A 19,826-nucleotide genomic window follows, 5' to 3' on the forward strand; every position below is an offset into this window, starting at 1 on the left:
AACAAAATATTTTAGTAATGAATTTTATTAATAGGCACCTGCTGAGACACTCAGGGACACCTTACATAGAATCAAATATCAAAATCACAGTATTGATAAAAATAACAGCTGGTAAAAACCATAGAGTTAACAGCATGATTCAAATCAAAGAGTAGGCAGACTTAAGGTTGGCTTTAAAGACAGGGAGAGAATGTTGCAAGCATGGTATATTTGTTTTACTGTCTGAAGCATTTAATAGCAACAGTAGCAGAAATATGTGCACTTATTCTTCAGTTATTATTTTATTTCCCATACTCGTAAATGTCACACATTTTGACATGGGTGCGGACAGAACTTCTCGTGACCCTTATTTTATCCAGTCAGTTGCTCCAGGAGTAATTAAAACTACTGGATTTGGAGCGCTGCCATCTTCTACACAGAAATTGACAAATGGATAAATTTTTCCTGTGAAGTGCTGACCTACAAAAGAATACATATGAGTTCTGGACCCTGAATCATAAAACGAGATGGTTCCCTTTTTGTAATCTAGCAGGATACCCAGGGTAACTGGTTGTATCTCAGTAGGAATGGGAACCGTTCTCCTCTGCTCTATAGCTCTGTACTGACCCTGTTTGTCCAGGACTATAGTCCAGTAATCATTGTTTGGATTGAAGGGTATTGATCCCTTTCTTCGAGAAGATTCACTGGTCATCCCAAGGTGGTAACAGGTCTTTCCAGCTACTGAAACCTCCCAGTAATGCTTGCCAGATGAGAAGCCAGTGGCACCTAGGGCCCCCAGAATCACATCAAACCGTCTTGGATTGTTGGGGACGTCTTGTATAAAATCTGCAGTGGACATCTCGGTTTCATCATCAGATAAAACTATTCTTGGGTGCGCTGTGTCTGGATCGAAGGTCATCTTTGCTGTTAAAAGAAACACCATCTGAAATCAGCATGCAGTGAAACAACCCTGATAACACAGATGGCATAATTTAACCTTAATGTGAAAAATGTAAGGGTGTGCTTTAAAGTTATATAGACGTTTTCACACAACAGGCTGTTGTATGCAGCGTGAGTAGTCGTGTATTTTTTTTCATGGCATCTGTGCAGCTTTATTAGCTTTAAACAAAAGTGCAAAGAAAAAGAAAAAAGAAACAAACTTTCGTGTGTGACTCACAGGTATGGATGGTATTTTCTTCTATATGACCTAGTTCCCTTTGAAGCCCTGAGGGCAGAGTAAGAAGAGAATGTCTGTCAGAGGATTTTGTGTCATAACAGTTTACTCTTTGTATGTTTCTGGGCTAAACTAGAAGTTCTACAATTTCCTGAGGTTTGTTTTTCTCAGCTTGCAGGTCTAACAAGAAGATTAAATTATCCAATTAAGAATCTCACATTCACTACTACCCACTTTCCCATATTATACTGAATCTGCTCATTCTGTGGCTTGAACATACTGTCAATATTATTCTGCAGTTTGTTATTCTCCCTGTTCTGTCTTTGTAACTCCTGCTCCAACTGGTTGAGCTTGGCATCCTTCTGATGTAGCTCCTGCAGCTGGCGGTCTGCATCATCATGGCACTGCTGCAAATCTCTTCGCAAGTCTGTTTGATGAAATACATACTTCAGAACCTCAAGGAGTGCATCTGTACAATATATCCACACAATAATAATGTGGTCACATTGGGAATCTTACCTTCACACTCCTCTGGCAGTTGAGAGCAGCACATCTTCAGCTCTGTGACTTCCTGCTTTAGGTCTGACAGAGGGAGAGAGATTAAACATGAACCAGCTAAATGAGAGTCACATTTGGATAGTTTTGGATGTTTTGAGAAGTGCATTTATTTGTCCTTGTTTAATTTTAGATGAAAAGATGTCAGAAAGTAAAGTCTATTTATTAAGCACTTTTCATAGACAGACAGTCGCAACATGCTCCAAAGAAAGTACACTCTCTGTCAGTTCCAAGGTTTGATGTTTCCAGACATAAAGAAAATCTGGTTCTTATCATACCAGACAGAAATTAAGTAAATACAACCTCAGATGGACAAAAAGTAGTTCAAAAACAAGAAGCAGTGTGTGGAAAATGAACTACACCATTAGTGAACTACACCACTCTTTCAATGATGAGGATGTAACATCCTGGACAGGGAGGAACGGTGATTTGAGCGTGGAGTCAAGGAGGCCATTTAAGTGAAAAGGGAAAATCATCTCTGAATCGAGAAGGGGGCCTAAGGGTACATCTTTTGCCATCTTACAATGCTGTGATTGCAGCCATTCCCCAACTCTCTGTGAATGGGACTCATGGCCATTGGTCAGTGGTCTTTGATCAGTGGTGGTTGATCAATGGTCATGAGAATTTGCATAATTAAGATTAAGGAACTGACCTCCCAGCCCATTGTTCCTCAGTGGGCTGGTTTCAGTCATTATGCAAATGTACTGTTTATAAGATTGGGGAAACCTGCAGTCAGCTGAGACTGAAGAAGTCACTTGGATGAGTGACGAAACGTTTCTCCCACTAAAAAAAAACAAACAAAAAACGCCACATCCAGATGAACAGAATCAACTTTGGGAGAACTACACCCTTATTGCTTCCATAGGAATTAGGAGGGTAAGTGGCAGGGTTGAAAGGCCATTTCCAAAAAAAAAAAAAGTCCCTAATTCTACAGTGAGAGAATCGCGAAAGTGGAAAATATTCAAGACAGTGGCTAGGATATTGCAGCAAATTTACCATGCTATACTCAGAGAAACTGGGGCAAAAAGTGCTACATCTGAGACTCTATAAGCCTCAGTTCACATGTTAAATGTTAAAGTTCATGACAGTAAAACTAGAAAAAGACCGAAAAAGTTGTTTGGAGAAGACTCAAGTGAGAGAATTTTATTGTGAAATACGGGACAGCCTGATAATCTGTCTAAGGGCCGAGAACAGAGTATCGTTACTGCCGAGCGTAGTAAGAGTTATCAAGGTTAACGTTCATTCACCAGCTATAAAAGCCCCTATTTGTTTACTGCAGCCACAGGACCCGGGCACCTCACAGTCACTGAGTCACTCATAAATGCATCTGTTTTTCCATACAGTGCTTCTGCCTTTTGGTTTAGGTTTTGTTAGGTAAACAATGACGGTGTAATATATCATGTTTTGCAGTTCATCTGTGCTTGTATTTAAGACCCAATACTTTCTTTTTACACTGACTGATTGTATTGCCACTAGCTAGTTAGCTTAACATAAAGACTGCAAAAAAAGGGAAAACAGCTTGCCCGCCTCTATTTCTGCTCAGCAATTTGTCTAATCCATACATGACAAACATCGAGTTAGAAAATAGTCGAGTACATAACAAGTAGAGAAAGCCAGGTTAGCTGTTGCCCATAATTTTCAGTTCCTGTTAGCTAAATGAATGCATTATACTATAAGAGTTAAACAGATGTTTAAATCCAACCCTGATACATGTTTGCGACAAAATATCAAATTAATTTTGTGACTACCTGCAATATAAAATACAAACCTTTGTTTGCAGCTTCAAGTTTTTTATTCTTTGTTTCTTGTGTTTTTAGTTTCTTCTCCACGTCTGACAAAGAAAGTAAAAAAGTACTTTTAAACAGGATTTAAGATCAAGCAGAAATGTGTTGCAGGTCTTCAAAATATTAATGAGATTGACTCTACATGCACTAAATTGTTAAATGACTGACCTTTGATTTTGTCAGATGTCTGCGTTTCAGCCTCTTTTAGTTTCGCCCTCAGATCAGCAATCTCCATCACTAGTGGAAATACAAAAAACTGGAATATTATATCGTACTAAAAGGACATGAACAGCATGACACCAAAAAGCAAATTCAACAATATTCATACCATATTTAAAATTCTCTGCATCTATATGCTCAAGTTGACTTTCAGTGTCATCCAGCTGCCTCTCTTTCAACTTTAGTTTCCTTTGAAGGTCTGAAAATGCGTCGAGATTAATAAACACAACCATTAGCTTAAAATACAGGTTACTTCATGCAAAATATAGATTTCAAAGTTTGTTCTGTACCTGCAAGGCTCTTAGTATGAGCCTCTTTGAGGGCTGCTATGTTATTTTCCAGTGGTTTAATTTGCTCGTGAAGCTCCATAATCTGAGCAGCTAAAACAAAACACAAACATTATGGACTCTGATGCTGTTTGATATTTCATCCTTGTTGCTGACTGAACCAGAGCAAAATACTTACACAGATTAGCAATATTTATATCTTTTCTATCCAGCAGGTCTGTCTTTTGTTGTATCTCATTCCTGATGGCCTCCAGTTGATCTTCCAGATCTACAAAAACAGGCAAAAGTGATGTTTTACGTCCTTAAAATATCTGTAGTATTACTATGATCACATCTGAGGAAAGCCCACTGCATCCCACCTTTAATTTGTGCTTCTTGTGTCTCATTCTTCCTGTTTTGTTGCTTCTTCAGTCTTGCTATTTCATCTTGCTGATTCAAGATCTGAAATGCTATTAAAAAAGAAAATCATCTTCATGCATGATCAGTGCATCCAGGTAAGGAAATCCCCGAAAAATTAAGTCTGTTCATCCGGACGTAGCGTTTTCAGTGGGAGAAATGTTCCGTCACTTGAAAACACTCACTGAAAGCACTACATTCAGATAAACAGACTTTTTGTGATAAACATACATGTGCATACATATTAAAGACAAAGAAGAAGAGAGCGAGGGAAGTATTTTATTCTGACTGTTACTCACTCAGCTTAATATTTTCATTCTGTTCATCTTTAATTCCCTCTATCAAAGAATTGAGCTCTTCTTGACGTGCTGGAGGAAAAAAGATGAGGAATGACTTTTTTTTTCCCACCGAATGCATGTATTTTATTTTTTAAGAAGTCATTGCTTTACACTATGTGCAGGTAAGATATGTCACTCACCTTTAATCTTCTCGTCATCTCTATCATTTTCAGCCACAGTGACCAGTTTCTCGATTTCTGTTTGTAGTGCAATAATCTGCAGAACTGAAAGAAGGTTGGAACACTGATAAGTATTTGTACCTCAGTTAGTAATCTGGATTCTTTCAGCAGGTTGTTTGTACTCACGTCGTTGTGGTTGAGTACTTCTCTCTTTCAGCTCTTTTGTTAGTTTGTCCAGCTCCTCGTTCTTTTCATCTATGGCTTTTTGGAGCTCTGCAGAACAGACAAAACTTTGTTATGAGTAAATGTAAATATTTATTTAGCTAATATTAAAGCTGTACAACAACCCTTTAATGTACACCATGTGAATACTGGACCCCAGTAGCGCTGCTTACTTGACTTGACAATGAAACACACTCACCATCAACCTTGGATTTGGACACAGAGTTGTTCATTTGTGCTTTCAGTTGCTCCACTTGCTGAGTTAATGTAGAAATTTGTAGAGCTGAAAGAATCAGTCAGAATAAACATCAGCGTTCACTGTTCTCATCTAAGACACATGAAAATGTGCACAACATCTGCGAATAGTAAAACATTGAGAATGTGGAGAAAGAAATCATGGCAATATATTTTTTTTGACATATTAAGATATATTCAGATATTTTAATATTCAGATAGTATGATGTCATCATATCACATAGCAACCACCCAGTAAAGGGCTAAAAAGTTCCTTTTCTTATCAATTATGCTCCTATAAAAACATAAATGTATTTTTATTGCACAACATTAACATCTAGTTTAAATTCAAAAAGTCTGATTGACACCATCCTATTGCAAAAACCTAGCAAGTGGCTAAAAATGACATTTTTTGCCTTTATGCACCTACATGCACCTCCTTTTATTTGGATATTATCTTATTATGAGGCAGCTAGTTTTATTTATATTCACAAAGTTGAATTACACATGCCTACCAACCACCTAGGACCTTGTGAGATTACCCCAACCCCCAATGTGATTAAGTATATCAATCAGCCAGCTGCACAAATAGGCCAAACACTACAGTGGCACTACTGTAGCGTGGGCATGCCATGTAGTAGTAATTATAATAAATAATGCAGTACATTTGCAGCTCTTGCTTGACCATGAGTGACTCAGGCGTTCCCCTAATAACTACAAAATTGCATCATCATGAATTAAACCTTTTTTGTTGAAGGTGATAAAAAGTTAAGTAAAATATGATTTACAGCTTCTAAAATCTTCACTTTTAAATCAATATCATAGGAAAAAAAATGAATATATTATGATGAATTTGACAGCTTAGAAAGTTTTTTATTCAGAGATTCAACACTCACCAAGTGAAGTAACAGAGCTCGATTTGGACTGCAGCTCCTTGATTTTGTCATTCAGGTTTTGCTGCAGATCTGCACAGAGACATTTATTATGGGTGCTGATCACAGACAACAGTTTTCTGTATTTAGCAAGAACAGCAAGTCAAAGATTACACTCACCTGTAATTTTCTGCTTATCATCTGAACATCTTTCTGTCTCGTTCAGTTTTTCCTGCAAGTCTAAGAGAAAGGTTACATTACTAAGCAATAGTCTAGGCATTATTTTTTGATACAGGTCAGCATGAAAGCTCATATTGTTATATTTTGTTGGCTTTCAGTGGGTTTTGACTATGAGTTTGTAAAACTATTAATTCCAGGTTTCTCCAATAATTCAGTTCAGTTCACTTTTATTTATACAGTGCCAAATCACAACAACAGTTGCCTCAAGGCGCTGTGCTTTGGTGACAGAGGGAAGGAAAAACTCCCTTTTAACAGGAACAAATCTCTGGCAGAACCAGGGAGGGGCAGCAATCTGCGGAGACCGGCCGAAACTTGCAAGCATCTTAAAATCAACTTAATCCTTCTTGTTGCAGAAACTTAAACATGCCACGGATGAACTTACCGAGGATCACTTCCTGATCACGAGAATGCTCCAACTCTTTAACCTTCAGTTGTTTTCTGAGATCTAACAAAATGTAAAGTTAGCTTCAGGTGAAGAAGGTATCAGAGGTGATACTTGCTTTTAGAGAGCAAAAGAAAAATACTTACTAGAAATTGTAGCAGCACTTTCTTTATCCTCAGCTGTCTTAACTTTTTCAAGGTTTTCAAGTTGGCTTTGCAGATCAGTGATGTTCAAAACTGAGGAACAGAGGAAGAAAGAATCAAAGCAGAACTTTTTTCCTTCATCGTTTCTGCAGACACTGCAGTCTTTCTTGACTTACTCAGGTTGGCATTTTCCTGGTTCTTCTGTTTCAGCTCATTGACATGTTTCTCCAGCTCTCCCTTCTTGGCTGCAAGCTCATTTGTGATCTCTGAGGTCATTTTAAAGAAGTTAAAACAGGTTTATTGGTCAGACACGAGAGATCATCGTACACGTTTTGTACTGTGAATTACAAAAGCTACCAAGTTTCTTTATCTCTCACACTTATTTTGTTTTTTCTACAAGGATGGGGAAAACTAAAACTCTCACTTGCCCCACATCTGACTCCTCTGTGCTTCTGCCTGCTCACTTGTATTTGTCACACTCTTATCACTAGAGGAAAAGCACAATGGGAGATACTTACCAGTTAGCTCACTGGTTTGTTGAGATTCGCGGTTTGACAGCAGATTCTGCAGGTGCTTCACCTGACTCTGCAGATTCAGGATTTTCAGTGCTAAAGCACAAAGAAACAAAAAGAGTAGTTTGCTATAAGACATGCTGTGAGAGAATTACTTCATGAGAGGGATAAAGGTAAAAAGAAAGAAAATTCAACTTGTCAGTGAACCTTTGTGCTCACAGTTACTTCATACTCACTCAGTTTGGTGTTATCTCGATCACTGCTGCCTATTTGAGCCATGAGTGTGTCTATTCTGTTTTGTAGCGCTGCAAAAAACAGTGAATTGTATTAATAACATTTAGTCATCTACTATGACTTTGTGTCACCCTCAATCAGCACCTTAAACCTTAAAGTACCTTTTATCCGGTCACCAGCTGTCCCATTCACATCCTTGTTCTGCAGGTCCCATATCTCATTCTGGAGCTCAATGATTTGTAAAACTGAAACAAACAAACATCTGATGAATGACAGGTAAGGTTTGGTTGTGAAATGTTCCTTTTTGACAAAGTTTATAGTTAGGGCTGGATCAAATGACTCTGAGCAGTTACACTGCAACATGCTGAAGCTGCTAGTGTTTCATCTTCACTAACCCGAATCACCTTTTTGCTCTCTGTGCTTATATCCCACTTTGCATTTAATGATTAGTTATTGTTCTGTCTCCCTCTCCTTATCCTCATCCGGTAATGGCAGATGATTTCCCCTCTGCCTGATTCAGCCAGGGGTTTCTTCCTGTTAAAAGGAAGTTTTTCCTTTCCACCATCACCAAGTGCTGTTTTCTGATTGTTCATATACTGTGCTTACACAGTATTTTGAGACAGATGCGACAGGTGAGCAAATTCTTTATGAAACCATTAAAAAGTATCCCAGTTTTTCAACTGTGATGCTTCTTAAGACACAGCAGTTAACATGTCCAAACCAAGGGACTACATGTATTTTCAGTCAGGATGGGTAAATAATGGCATCGTGTGGGAGCTGAAGAACAATAAATTTATTTTTAAAGCAAAGGTAAGTGCTATATAGCTAGCTTAAACAAAGTACCATGCGTAAATCTTATGTTTTGTTGACCTGGACATTTACAGTGTAGAGCCAGAAAAGTTCTAGTAGTATTAATATGTCATATTATTGTCATAATATAACATTAAAGTTAACAAAGTAGTTTTCCAGTGTCAGGTAAATCATTCCTCTTAAATGACTGCCAATGACAGTCCGGATTTCAGTGGAGAAGCAGGGATTTGTGTGATTTGGACTGTGAGGTGTGGTTAGGAGAGGTGTGCTCACGTTTTGCTGCATTTTGGCTAAGTTAAATTTGAAGATAATCAAAGGATGGCTGGAGGGCAAAGGGCCACTGTACTGTTTTGTCCACCAGGTGGGCATGTCCCAGTAGCTCTGACATCACATGGAAACTATGGTTTGGACCAAATGTTGTCAATTGCCCCCAGAGGCTTAGTGTTGCAATAATAGGCAGCGGGTTGTCAGACTGTTTAAACAGTGTTGATCACAGAGTACAGCAGTGCACTCACCCACTCTCGGGTTGGCAAGCAATTCCTCCATTTCTGCAGTCTTAGTAATCAGTTCATCTTGCTTCTTCTCCAGTTGCATCTGCAGCTCTGTGGGGAATCAGAGAGAAACAGATATATGACTTGAGGTCATATTTGTTTCACATTTTTCCTCCAGGAAGTGTGCTGACTATGACAGCTGATACTCACGTGAGATGATTTCTGGATCTTTTGAGTTTGAGATCTGCTCCTTCAAAGCCCTCACTTCAGCCTTCATGTTGATCACATTCAGGACTAACAGAGACAAACGTGAGCAGATATGACGGCACAGATTAGTTCTGAAATATAATGTGAGGATGTGAGCAAAAAAAAAAAAGAGAGACTTTAACTGCACCGCACTCACGCAGAGCAGTTTTGAAGTCTTTAGTTTTGTTCAGTTCTGCAATCTTATCTTCAACTTCAGTCTTCAGCTCTTATTAAAAAAAGAAAAAAAGAAAAAACAGTCATATCAAAAACTCAGGCTCAGAAACTTTCAGGTTGAAGTCAGATTTACAACTTACGGTTTCGTTGTTGCTCGAGTCCAGAGCACTCTTGAGTCTTTAATTGCAGTTTTTTCTCCAACTCTGAATCAAAAGAAACAAACAACTAAAATTGGATCTCTGCACAAAACTCTTTAATATGATGGATATATTCAGAAAAAAAACCCCTGATTTGTGTCTTTGTCTTTTTAAAAAAGAGATCTGGAGGACTTACTCAAAACAAATTAAAAGGACTGAAAGCGCCTTTTCCATTAGTCTCTACTGGGATGGGCTCGCCATGACTGCAGGTAATTAAGCTAATGGAAAACTCTGAAAACCGTGGCAAGTTGATCCGAGTAGATACCGGTACTATAAGGGGCTAAAGATTATGTTGTAAATTTTTATCTCAAGATATAAAATGCTATATAATGTGAATGTTAGCTTACCATAAAGATTGGAAAGAAGGGGAAACAGCTAGCCTCCCTAAAGCTAACTACATGATTCCTAAAGACAAATTAACATGTTTTACTTTATTTGTTTAATCTACAGCAAAAGCCTTGCAAAGGAATTACATGTCACACTTATTCTGCTCATGTTCAACAATTACTGTAATCCATATGTGCCAAACAGAGTTGGAAAATAGAAGTAAGCAGATAAATCCAGGCGAGCTGTTGCTCATTAAGAGGATGTGTATTGTTAGCTTAGCCACTGAAGCTAATTTAAGGAAGTCAGACTTGAATTTTGAAATGAAATTATACCAAACTTTTTTTTAGAGAATTTGGCTATATTCCATTCAACACAGTGCAAATAGCTTGTAACTGAAAAACTAAAATGTACAAAAATGGTCCCAGGGCCTCAGAAGGGTTTTAATTGTAGTCTGTGTGCTAAGCTAAGCTAATGAGCTGTTGCATTATACTATAAGAGTTAAATAATAATAATGGATTGGATTTATATAGCGCTTTTCAAGTCACCCAAAGCGCTTTACAATGCCACTATTCATTCACTCTCACATTCACACACTGGTGGAGGCAGCTACAGTTGTAGCCACAGCTGCCCTGGGGCAGACTGACAGAAGCGAGGCTGCCATATCGTGCCATCGGCCCCTCTGGCCAACACTAGTAGGCGGTAGGGTAAAGTGTCTTGCCCAAGGACACAACGACCAGGACAGAGAACCCGGAGATCGAACCGGCGACCTTCCGGTTACAGATACGCTTCCCACGGTCGCCCAACAAAAATAAAATACAAACCTTTGTTTGCAGCTTCAAGTTTTTTATTCTCAGCTTCTTGTGTTTTTAGTTTCTTCTCCACGTCTGACAAAGAAAGTAAAAAAGTACTTTTAAACAGGATTTAAGATCAAGCAGAAATGTGTTGCAGGTCTTCAAAATATTTATGAGATTGACTCTACATGCACTAAATTGTTAAATGACTGCAAAAATCTCAAACCTTTGATTTTTTTGTCAGATGTCTGCGTCACCGCCTTTTTCAGTTTCACCCTCAGATCAGCAATCTCCATCACTAGTGGAAATACAAAAAACTGGAATATTATATCGTACTAAAAGGACATGAACAGCATGACACCAAAAAGCAAATTCAACAATATTCATACCATATTTAAAATTCTCTGCATCTATATGCTCAAGTTGACTTTCAGTGTCATCCAGCTGCCTCTCTTTCAACTTTAGTCTCCTTTGAAGGTCTGAAAGTGAGTTGAGATTAATAAACACAATCATTAGCTTAATATACAGGCTACTTCATGCAATATAGATTTCAAAGTTTGTTCTGTACCTGCAAGGCTCTCAGTATGAGCCTCTTTGAGGGCTGCTATGTTATCTTCCAGTTCTTTAATTTGCACTTCAAGCTCCATAATCTGAGCAGCTAAAACAAAACACAAACGTTATGGACTCGGATGCTGTTTGATATTTCATCCTTGTTGCTGACTGAACCAGAACTCATGACTGAACTCATACCACTTCTTGTGTTTCTCTGATTTCTCATGGCCTCCAGTTGATTCTCCAGATCTACAAAAATAGGCAAAAGTGATGTTTTATGTCCTTAAATATTTGTAGTATTACTATGATCGCATTTGAGGAGAGCCCACCTTTAATTTTTGCTTCTTGTGCCTGATTCTTCTTTTCTTCTTCCTTCTTCAGTCTTGCTATTTCAGCTTGCTGATTCAAGATCTGAAATGCTACAAAAAAGGTTTATGCATATATAACAAGAAGAGTGTGAGGGAAGTATTTTACTCTGACTGTTACTCACTCAGCTTAATGTTTTCACCCTGTTCATCTTTAACTCCATCAATCAAATAAGTGAGCTTTCCTTGAAGTACTGGGAAAAAAAGATGATTTTTTTCAAGAAGAAAAAACAAAACAGAAATGATCCTATTTTTGCTTTACACTTGTTACTTTACGCAGGTAAGATATGTCACTCACCTTTAATCTTCTCCTCATCTCTATCATTTTCCGCCACAGTGTCCAGTTTCTCGATTTCTGTTTGCAGTGCAATAATCTGCAGAACTGAAAGAAGGTTGGAACACTTATAAGTATTTGTACTTGAGTAAGTAATCTGGATTCTTTCAGCAGGTTGTTTGTACTCACGTCTACGTGGTTGAGTGCTTCTCTCTTTCAGCTCTTTTGTTAGTTTGTCCAGCTCCTCGTTCTTTTCATCTATGGCTTTTTGGAGCTCTGCAGATCAGACAAAACTTTGTTTGGGGGGGATTTATGCGTAAATGTAAATATTTATTTAGCTAATATTAAAGCTGTACAACAACCCTTTAATGTACACCATGTGAATACTGGACCCCAGTAGCGCTGCTTACTTGACTTGACAATGAAACACACTCACCATCAACCTTGGATTTGGACACAGAGTTGTTCATTTGTGCTTTCAGTTGCTCCACTTGCTGAGTTAATGTAGAAATTTGTAGAGCTGAAAGAATCAGTCAGAATAAACATCAGCGTTCACTGTTCTCATCTAAGACACATGAAAATGTGCACAACATCTGTGCATGTGCCCAATGTAAGTTGTGTTTTTAGCAAAGGCTCTGATTTTAACAACTATGATCCATATAAGAAATTTTGTGAATACCAGCTAGGACACTTTCTATTTGGACAGGCTGAGCATGGGGCAAATTAGCTGGATCACCTGCTGAGGCATGTGTGTGTCCAGAGGTGGCCTATCAGCTGTCTAAACACCTATTAAAAGGAAGCTAGCTGGATACTGGAGGAGAGAGGCCCCAGATATAAGGAGGAACGCGCGAAGGCCAGGAGAAAAAGAGGGACCCGCTGGTTGATCGTGGGGGTGCGGTGCCTCATCTGGAGACGGACCAGTCAGCATGACATGGCAACCCAGTCCCGACAGCAGGAACGGCGACAGTAGGAGACAACGTGTGTGATTAGTAGCAGGGGAGAGGTATACCTCTGCCTACATTTGTGAGTAGTGTCTCCACTGTCATTCACTGGGTGCAGCCGTGTTGGCAGAGGGTTGCCATGGCTATAAGCCAGGGCCGCTTCCGGGACGATGGTTCTAGCACCTATTTGTTTATTTACAGGGCGATGACGCAAGTGGAGCCGCGGTGGTATCGAGCGACGGACGCCAGTGTGTGATGGGCCCAGTGAGAGGACGAGAGGGGGATAGACCCATATGGAAAAGATATGTATAAATCTTATAAAGTTTGCATCTGTCTTGTGTGAAACTTGTATGAAAAGCATACAAGAGTAAAAACAGATGTAAGATCCCTTGAAAAATTATATAAATGAAACTTGTATGTTTTGGATACTTACTAAAACAATATATGAAAGTGGCCACTTTCATGAGTAAATCTTATAAGCCTTATATGATTCACTATATGAAGTAGGCCACATCTTATGCAAGTCTTTTATAAGTTTTTACTATTTCTTTTCCATATGGGGAGGCTCCTCCCCGTCAGCCTGGGACGAGGCTGGCGTGGACCCCCCTCCGCAAAGGGAATTTCTGTCCAGCTCATGAACACCTAACAAACATTCATCCTGGACTGTGGACAGTTACATCAGGGAACCGGATGGGATTTTAGTGCATGCAGAGAATTATATTTTTAGCAGTTTTTGAAGTGGGTTTTTTTTTATTCCTGGGGGATTTTAGTATATTAATAACATTTTATTGTATACTTTTTTCTTATTAGTATTTGGGTTGTTTTATTCCTACTGTCCGTCTCGGGAATAAACTGTTTCTGATCAGGCCTGCTTCATCATTGTGCCCGGGGTTTCTGATTCGCTCCCCCCCCCCCCTGTATTTAAAAGAACCATCCTCTTTAGTATGACATTCTTGCTCACCGGCTTTAGTGTCTACATTACATCTCTCTCAGGTTGGCTTCACCACAAACTCATTAACTGTGAGGAAGTATAATAAAACACTGAGAGTGTGATGAAACAAGTCAGGGAGACAGTTTATATTAGTGACACATTATTAAAACCTTTTTTTTTTAATATATTAAAATGCTCTGTCTGTCTGTGTGTTTGTTTCTTTGACTGCAAACTAGACCATCTGGAACTAAGCATTAAAAATTAGCATACAAATTAGAGATGGCACGATACCACTTTTTTATGTCCGATACCGATACCGATATCATAAATTTGGATATCTGCCGATACCGATATGAATCCGATAGTGTTTTTTAATCAACAAAACTGTTTTTTAAATATCTTGCTGCATTTTGTATAAGTTCATACTCAAGTTTAAAACAACAACTACACTAAAGCTATTCTGTTATACCTGTATGCAAAAAAAATGTTTCATAGTTCAGCAATACTGATCAATCTAATAAACTTAGACCTACACCATCCTCCCTATTCTGGTATTTTAAAGAGTACTTAGCATAAATATTAAGCAACCTAACTAATAGGGTTCCAACTCCCAGCAACAACAAAAATAAATAAATAAAAAATAGGGAACCACCCCTCACGCTCCACCTCATGATGCTTAATCGACGTAATCAACCTTAATTTGATGCAGTGTGAAAAAAATGCACAGAAATCAATTATTTTTCAAGAAATATTAAATAGATTCAACATCTTTCTTCAACAAAATTGCAGACTGCACAGATGGTACCTTCCCAAAGGAAAAAGTACTATAGCTTACTAGGGTATATATTAGACTTAATAGTTACTATATACAGTAATTGACTTCTATTCATTTTACATCAAATTAAAACTTTGGGTGTCAGATAATTATTTATTAAAAGCTTGACATTTTAAATGAGAATAAGAAAGAAAAGTATGTCTTTGTGCCCCCTTTTCCCTGTTAATGCCCTATCGGCCCCCCTGGCTAAACTTTGCTAGATCCGCCCCTGCACAGTTACCAGCCGTCAGCTACGTAGAAAAAGATCCTCGAGTAGAAAGTAATATTAAATAAATTCTAACAACAGCTTATCAAGCTTAAACGTGCTGCTGTTGTTCAGCCGCTGGTTTCCTCTTTCTGGTGCAAAGTGGGCCAAAAGCAAACTAGAGACACGGACTCGCGACAGAAAAGCTGATCAGCTGATCGTTAAGCAGTTTCATGATTGAAGTAGCAGCAAGAAGAGGCAGTCGCTTGTTAAGCTTAACGCAGGAATGCTTTACAAACATTCAGAGATGGACTTACACACTTGCTTTACTTCTCTCGGGATAACTTTGTCGGAGATGAAATGCCGGGTTGCTAGCGAAGCTCCAAATGCTATCCAGACCACCACAGGTCCCGCATGCCACAGCCGCTCTATCACGTGATGCATACTGCTCCAACGTGCTAACGTTCTGAGGTGAGTTGGCGTATTGCAAGTTTTGTGAGGTGCTTTCGTGATATTTAATGGATCGGATTACATTTTTTATTTTTCTCCGATATCCGATCCAGTAATTTAGGTCAGTATCGGACCGATACCGATACGTAATATCGGATCGGTCCATCTCTAATACAAATACATCTCAAGCTCCTGAAGGTTCTAACTTATCAGATATTTTGGCCTCATCATATTGCCAATCAACCACCTAGCAAAGGACTTATGTGTCCCTTTCTTTGCAATTATGCACCTGTAAGACCACATAAAAGCATTTTTATTACACAACATTAAAATCTGCAAACAACCCTGCAATGGGCTAAAATGACCTGTTTTTAGGTTTTATGCAGCTTTAACACCTTGTGAAAACATCCTTATTTCCATTCCAGAATAATAGCATGTCTCTATAATAATTGCACAAATGCCGTCATATCAATCATTAACATCTATATATGTTTTTAAAGAAAACATTCAAATTATTTGGATTTCCATATGTATTATATTTCTTCCATTTCCCACCCCAATATCACGTTTTCCATTTGCATTTGTTTCACCTGCCTCTTTCTGTGTATGTCACCCGTACGTCACTCAGAGGTCATGAAAATTTGTTCAAGTCACCACTACACGAGGAATGAATAATTAGAAATAAAATCCTTAAAAATCAGCATGAGCAGACAATGGTAATGCTGAAGACATTTGACCATGAGGACTGCAGGAACCATAGCACCATTACTGCTAAATATTATGAAAAACTACATTTTTAGTTTAAAATGTTTTGTGGCTGTTGTTAATCATTCCTGCTGTAGTGTACATTGTATATTACAATTTGGATCTTACATTTTTTTGACCAAAGATATCAATACATTTGCTATACTCCTTAAGTCTCTCTTTTAAAGCTACAGTTTTCACGTGTACGTTTTTGTGATAGTCAGGGGCCATGCCAATATTACAGTAGTCCACGTAAATGTCAAACCCAAGCTTTACAGGTCAGGTTTTGTTTGTTTTTAAAACTGAACGTACTATGTACACCGAATAATCATCCAACTCATCATCTCAAAACAATGTAAGAGCTTACTTTTTTACTTAATAATTTAGGGCAACTTATTCATTGACTATGTTGTCTCCAAAGAATACAAATATCATTTTTAATGGTATATTATGTTTATATTTTTTTTGCTCTTTGTAAGAATTTTTTAGAAACCAAATATGACTATATAGTCACATAACAAAAATGTTAAGAATGATGAGAAACTAACCACACATCTCTGTGCCATACATGAGCAAAGCAAAAAGCACGTTAGCATTATTTAGCCACAGAGCTGAATTAGGCATGCCTGCCAACCACCAAGCATTAAAAGAGAAAACTTTGCTCAATATGATTATATCTGTTGGCCAAGTGCACAAACATGGCAAACATTAATATAGCACTATCATTGTGTACTATTAGGCATGCACCACTAATGATGATACACAATGCAGTAAATATCTTGGTGTTATTCTTATGGTCTTTCAGGGTTTTTAATCAGTAAATATACCTACATGTATCATGATGTATTATTTATTATTGTCCTGTAATGTATCAAGTGTTGCAACACTGTGAGCTTCTTAACGGCTTCTAATATCTTCCCTTTTAAAATAATTTCACAGAGATCAGAAATAAATTGGTTAAATATGATCAACTGGATGGTGGAAGATGGAGCATATTAATACAGTACAGCTAACAGATTCAACACTCACCAAGTGAAGTAACAGAGCTCGATTTGGACTGCAGCTCCTTGATTTTGTCATTCAGGTTTTGCTGCAGATCTGCACAGAGACATTTATTATGGGTGCTGATCACAGACAACAGTTTTCTATATTGAGAAAGAACAGCAAGTCAAAGATTACACTCACCTGTAATTGTCTGCTCATAATCTGAACAGCTTTCTGTCTCGTTCAGTTTTTCCTGCAAGTCTAAGAGAAAGGTTACATTACTAAGCAATAGTCTAGGCATTATTTTTTGATACAGGTCAGCATGAAAGCTCATATTGTTATATTTTGTTGGCTTTCAGTGGGTTTTGACTATGAGTTTGTAAAACTATTAATTCCAGGTTTCTCCAATAATTCAGTTCGGTTCACTTTTATTTATACAGTGCCAAATCACAACAACAGTTGCCTCAAGGCGCTGTGCTTTGGTGACAGAGGGAAGGAAAAACTCCCTTTTAACAGGAACAAATCTCTGGCAGAACCAGGGAGGGGCAGCAATCTGCGGAGACCGGCCGAAACTTGCAAGCATCTTAAAATCAACTTAATCCTTCTTGTTGCAGAAACTTAAACATGCCACGGATGAACTTACCGAGGATCACTTCCTGATCACGAGAATGCTCCAACTCTTTAACCTTCAGTTGTTTTCTGAGATCTAACAAAATGTAAAGTTAGCTTCAGGTGAAGAAGGTATCAGAGGTGATACTTGCTTTTAGAGATCAAAAGAAAAATACTTACTAGAAATTGTAGCAGCACTTTCTTTATCCTCAGCTGTCTTAACTTTTTCAAGGTTTTCAAGTTGGCTTTGCAGATCAGTGATGTTCAAAACTGAGGAACAGAGGAAGAAAGAATCAAAGCAGAACTTTTTTCCTTCATCATTTCTGCAGACACTGCAGTCTTTCTTGACTTACTCAGGTTGGCATTTTCCTGGTTCTTCTGTTTCAGCTCATTGACATGTTTCTCCAGCTCTCCCTTCTTGGCTGCAAGCTCATTTGTGATCTCTGAGGTCATTTTAAAGAAGTTAAAACAGGTCTATTGGTCAGACACGAGAGATCATCGTACACGTTTTGTACTGTGAATTACAAAAGCTACCAAGTTTCTTTATCTCTCACACTTATTTTGTTTTTTCTACAAGGATGGGGAAAACTAAAACTCTCACTTGCCCCACATCTGACTCCTCTGTGCTTCTGCCTGCTCACTTGTATTTGTCACACTCTTATCACTAGAGGAAAAGCACAATGGGAGATACTTACCAGTTAGCTCACTGGTTTGTTGAGATTCGCGGTTTGACAGCAGATTCTGCAGGTGCTTCACCTGACTCTGCAGATTCAGGATTTTCAGTGCTAAAGCACAAAGAAGCAAAAAGAGTAGTTTGCTATAAGACATGCTGTGAGAGAATTACTTCATGAGAGGGAAAAAGGTAAAAAGAAAGAAAATTCAACTTGTCAGTGAACCTTTGTGCTCACAGTTACTTCATACTCACTCAGTTTGGTGTTATCTCGATCACTGCTGCCTATTTGAGCCATGAGTGTGTCTATTCTGTTTTGTAGCGCTGCAAAAAACAGTGAATTGTATTAATAACATTTAGTCATCTACTATGACTTTGTGTCACCCTCAATCAGCACCTTAAACCTTAAAGTACCTTTTATTATCCGGTCACCAGCTGTCCCATTCACATCCTTGTTCTGCAGGTCCCATATCTCATTCTGGAGCTCAATGATTTGTAAAACTGAAACAAACAAACATCTGATGAATGACAGGTAAGGTTTGGTTGTGTCATTTAGAGGGATATTTTAAATGGAAATGTGTGTCAGTGCAACCAAATTGCAAAAACATGACAGAAACACATTCTTTTCCCAGTATGATGGTGATTTTACAAATCTTAGCTTCTTCTAAAATTATGCAAAGTTACACCCATCAAGATCATTTGTTCTTTAACACCATGCAGACATTAAGCTAACTGATTTATAGGCCTTTTCCAAGTAGAGAAGGTCCCCATGTGAAAAGTATCCACTGCACAGAACGCACAGAGCAGGAAATCCTGGCCCCCAAATGTTGTCAATTGCCCCCAGAGGCTTAGTATTGCAATAATAGGCAGCGGGTTGTCAGACTGTTTAAACAGTGTTGATCACAGAGTACAGCAGTGCACTCACCCACTCTCGGGTTGGCAAGCAATTCCTCCATTTCTGCAGTCTTAGTAATCAGTTCATCTTGCTTCTTCTCCAGTTGCATCTGCAGCTCTGTGGGGAATCAGAGAGAAACAGATATATGACTTGAGGTCATATTTGTTTCACATTTTTCCTCCAGGAAGTGTGCTGACTATGACAGCTGATACTCACGTGAGATGATTTCTGGATCTTTTGAGTTTGAGATCTGCTCCTTCAAAGCCCTCACTTCAGCCTTCATGTTGATCACATTCAGGACTAACAGAGACAAACGTGAGCAGATATGACGGCACAGATTAGTTCTGAAATATAATGTGAGGATGTGAGCAAAAAAAAAAAAAAGGAGAGACTTTAACTGCACCGCACTCACGCAGAGCAGTTTTGAAGTCTTTTGTCTTGTTCAGTTCTGCAATCTTATCTTCAACTTCAGTCTTCAGCTCTGACAAAAAATAAATCAGTCACATCAAAACTCAGTCTCAGACACTCTGAGGTCAAAGTCAGATTCGCAACTTACGGTTTCGTTGTTGCTCGAGTCCAGAGCACTCATGTGTCTTTAACAGCAGTTGCCTCTCCAACTCTGCTCAGTGAAAAAGGAAATCCAAGTTAACAAAAACTGTCTCTGAC

General features: G+C 38.5%; 1 protein-coding gene across 1 annotated transcript in view; it reads right to left on the minus strand.

Annotated features, from left to right (window-relative positions):
- Positions 1–9: 9 nt before the first annotated feature.
- LOC309694445 (uncharacterized protein) overlaps positions 10–19,826 on the minus strand; it is a 28,804-nt gene continuing 8,987 nt past the window's right edge. Inside the window, exons 28-75 of the mRNA XM_082514540.1 lie at positions 19,717–19,779; positions 19,573–19,641; positions 19,377–19,460; positions 19,191–19,277; positions 18,680–18,766; positions 18,521–18,589; positions 18,291–18,380; positions 17,949–18,038; positions 17,776–17,865; positions 17,630–17,692; positions 17,188–17,247; positions 17,032–17,100; positions 12,354–12,437; positions 12,107–12,193; positions 11,942–12,025; positions 11,769–11,837; positions 11,608–11,697; positions 11,477–11,527; positions 11,295–11,384; positions 11,116–11,205; positions 10,953–11,024; positions 10,757–10,819; positions 9,552–9,614; positions 9,395–9,463; positions 9,202–9,285; positions 9,016–9,102; positions 7,852–7,935; positions 7,693–7,761; positions 7,463–7,552; positions 7,121–7,210; positions 6,948–7,037; positions 6,802–6,864; positions 6,360–6,419; positions 6,204–6,272; positions 5,273–5,356; positions 5,038–5,124; positions 4,873–4,956; positions 4,694–4,762; positions 4,358–4,447; positions 4,177–4,266; positions 4,002–4,091; positions 3,821–3,910; positions 3,661–3,729; positions 3,477–3,539; positions 1,673–1,735; positions 1,434–1,580; positions 1,157–1,204; positions 10–903 (exon numbers count right to left, since the gene is read on the minus strand). Of these exons, the coding sequence (XP_082370666.1) occupies positions 347–903; positions 1,157–1,204; positions 1,434–1,580; positions 1,673–1,735; positions 3,477–3,539; positions 3,661–3,729; positions 3,821–3,910; positions 4,002–4,091; positions 4,177–4,266; positions 4,358–4,447; positions 4,694–4,762; positions 4,873–4,956; positions 5,038–5,124; positions 5,273–5,356; positions 6,204–6,272; positions 6,360–6,419; positions 6,802–6,864; positions 6,948–7,037; positions 7,121–7,210; positions 7,463–7,552; positions 7,693–7,761; positions 7,852–7,935; positions 9,016–9,102; positions 9,202–9,285; positions 9,395–9,463; positions 9,552–9,614; positions 10,757–10,819; positions 10,953–11,024; positions 11,116–11,205; positions 11,295–11,384; positions 11,477–11,527; positions 11,608–11,697; positions 11,769–11,837; positions 11,942–12,025; positions 12,107–12,193; positions 12,354–12,437; positions 17,032–17,100; positions 17,188–17,247; positions 17,630–17,692; positions 17,776–17,865; positions 17,949–18,038; positions 18,291–18,380; positions 18,521–18,589; positions 18,680–18,766; positions 19,191–19,277; positions 19,377–19,460; positions 19,573–19,641; positions 19,717–19,779 (4,250 nt within the window). The 3' untranslated portion in view covers positions 10–346. The remainder of the gene's footprint in view (positions 904–1,156; positions 1,205–1,433; positions 1,581–1,672; positions 1,736–3,476; positions 3,540–3,660; positions 3,730–3,820; positions 3,911–4,001; positions 4,092–4,176; positions 4,267–4,357; positions 4,448–4,693; positions 4,763–4,872; positions 4,957–5,037; positions 5,125–5,272; positions 5,357–6,203; positions 6,273–6,359; positions 6,420–6,801; positions 6,865–6,947; positions 7,038–7,120; positions 7,211–7,462; positions 7,553–7,692; positions 7,762–7,851; positions 7,936–9,015; positions 9,103–9,201; positions 9,286–9,394; positions 9,464–9,551; positions 9,615–10,756; positions 10,820–10,952; positions 11,025–11,115; positions 11,206–11,294; positions 11,385–11,476; positions 11,528–11,607; positions 11,698–11,768; positions 11,838–11,941; positions 12,026–12,106; positions 12,194–12,353; positions 12,438–17,031; positions 17,101–17,187; positions 17,248–17,629; positions 17,693–17,775; positions 17,866–17,948; positions 18,039–18,290; positions 18,381–18,520; positions 18,590–18,679; positions 18,767–19,190; positions 19,278–19,376; positions 19,461–19,572; positions 19,642–19,716; positions 19,780–19,826) is intronic.

Source organism: Aulonocara stuartgranti (assembly GCF_965226115.1).
Source record: "Aulonocara stuartgranti genome assembly, chromosome: 18".
Classification (NCBI taxonomy): Eukaryota; Metazoa; Chordata; class Actinopteri; order Cichliformes; family Cichlidae; genus Aulonocara; species Aulonocara stuartgranti.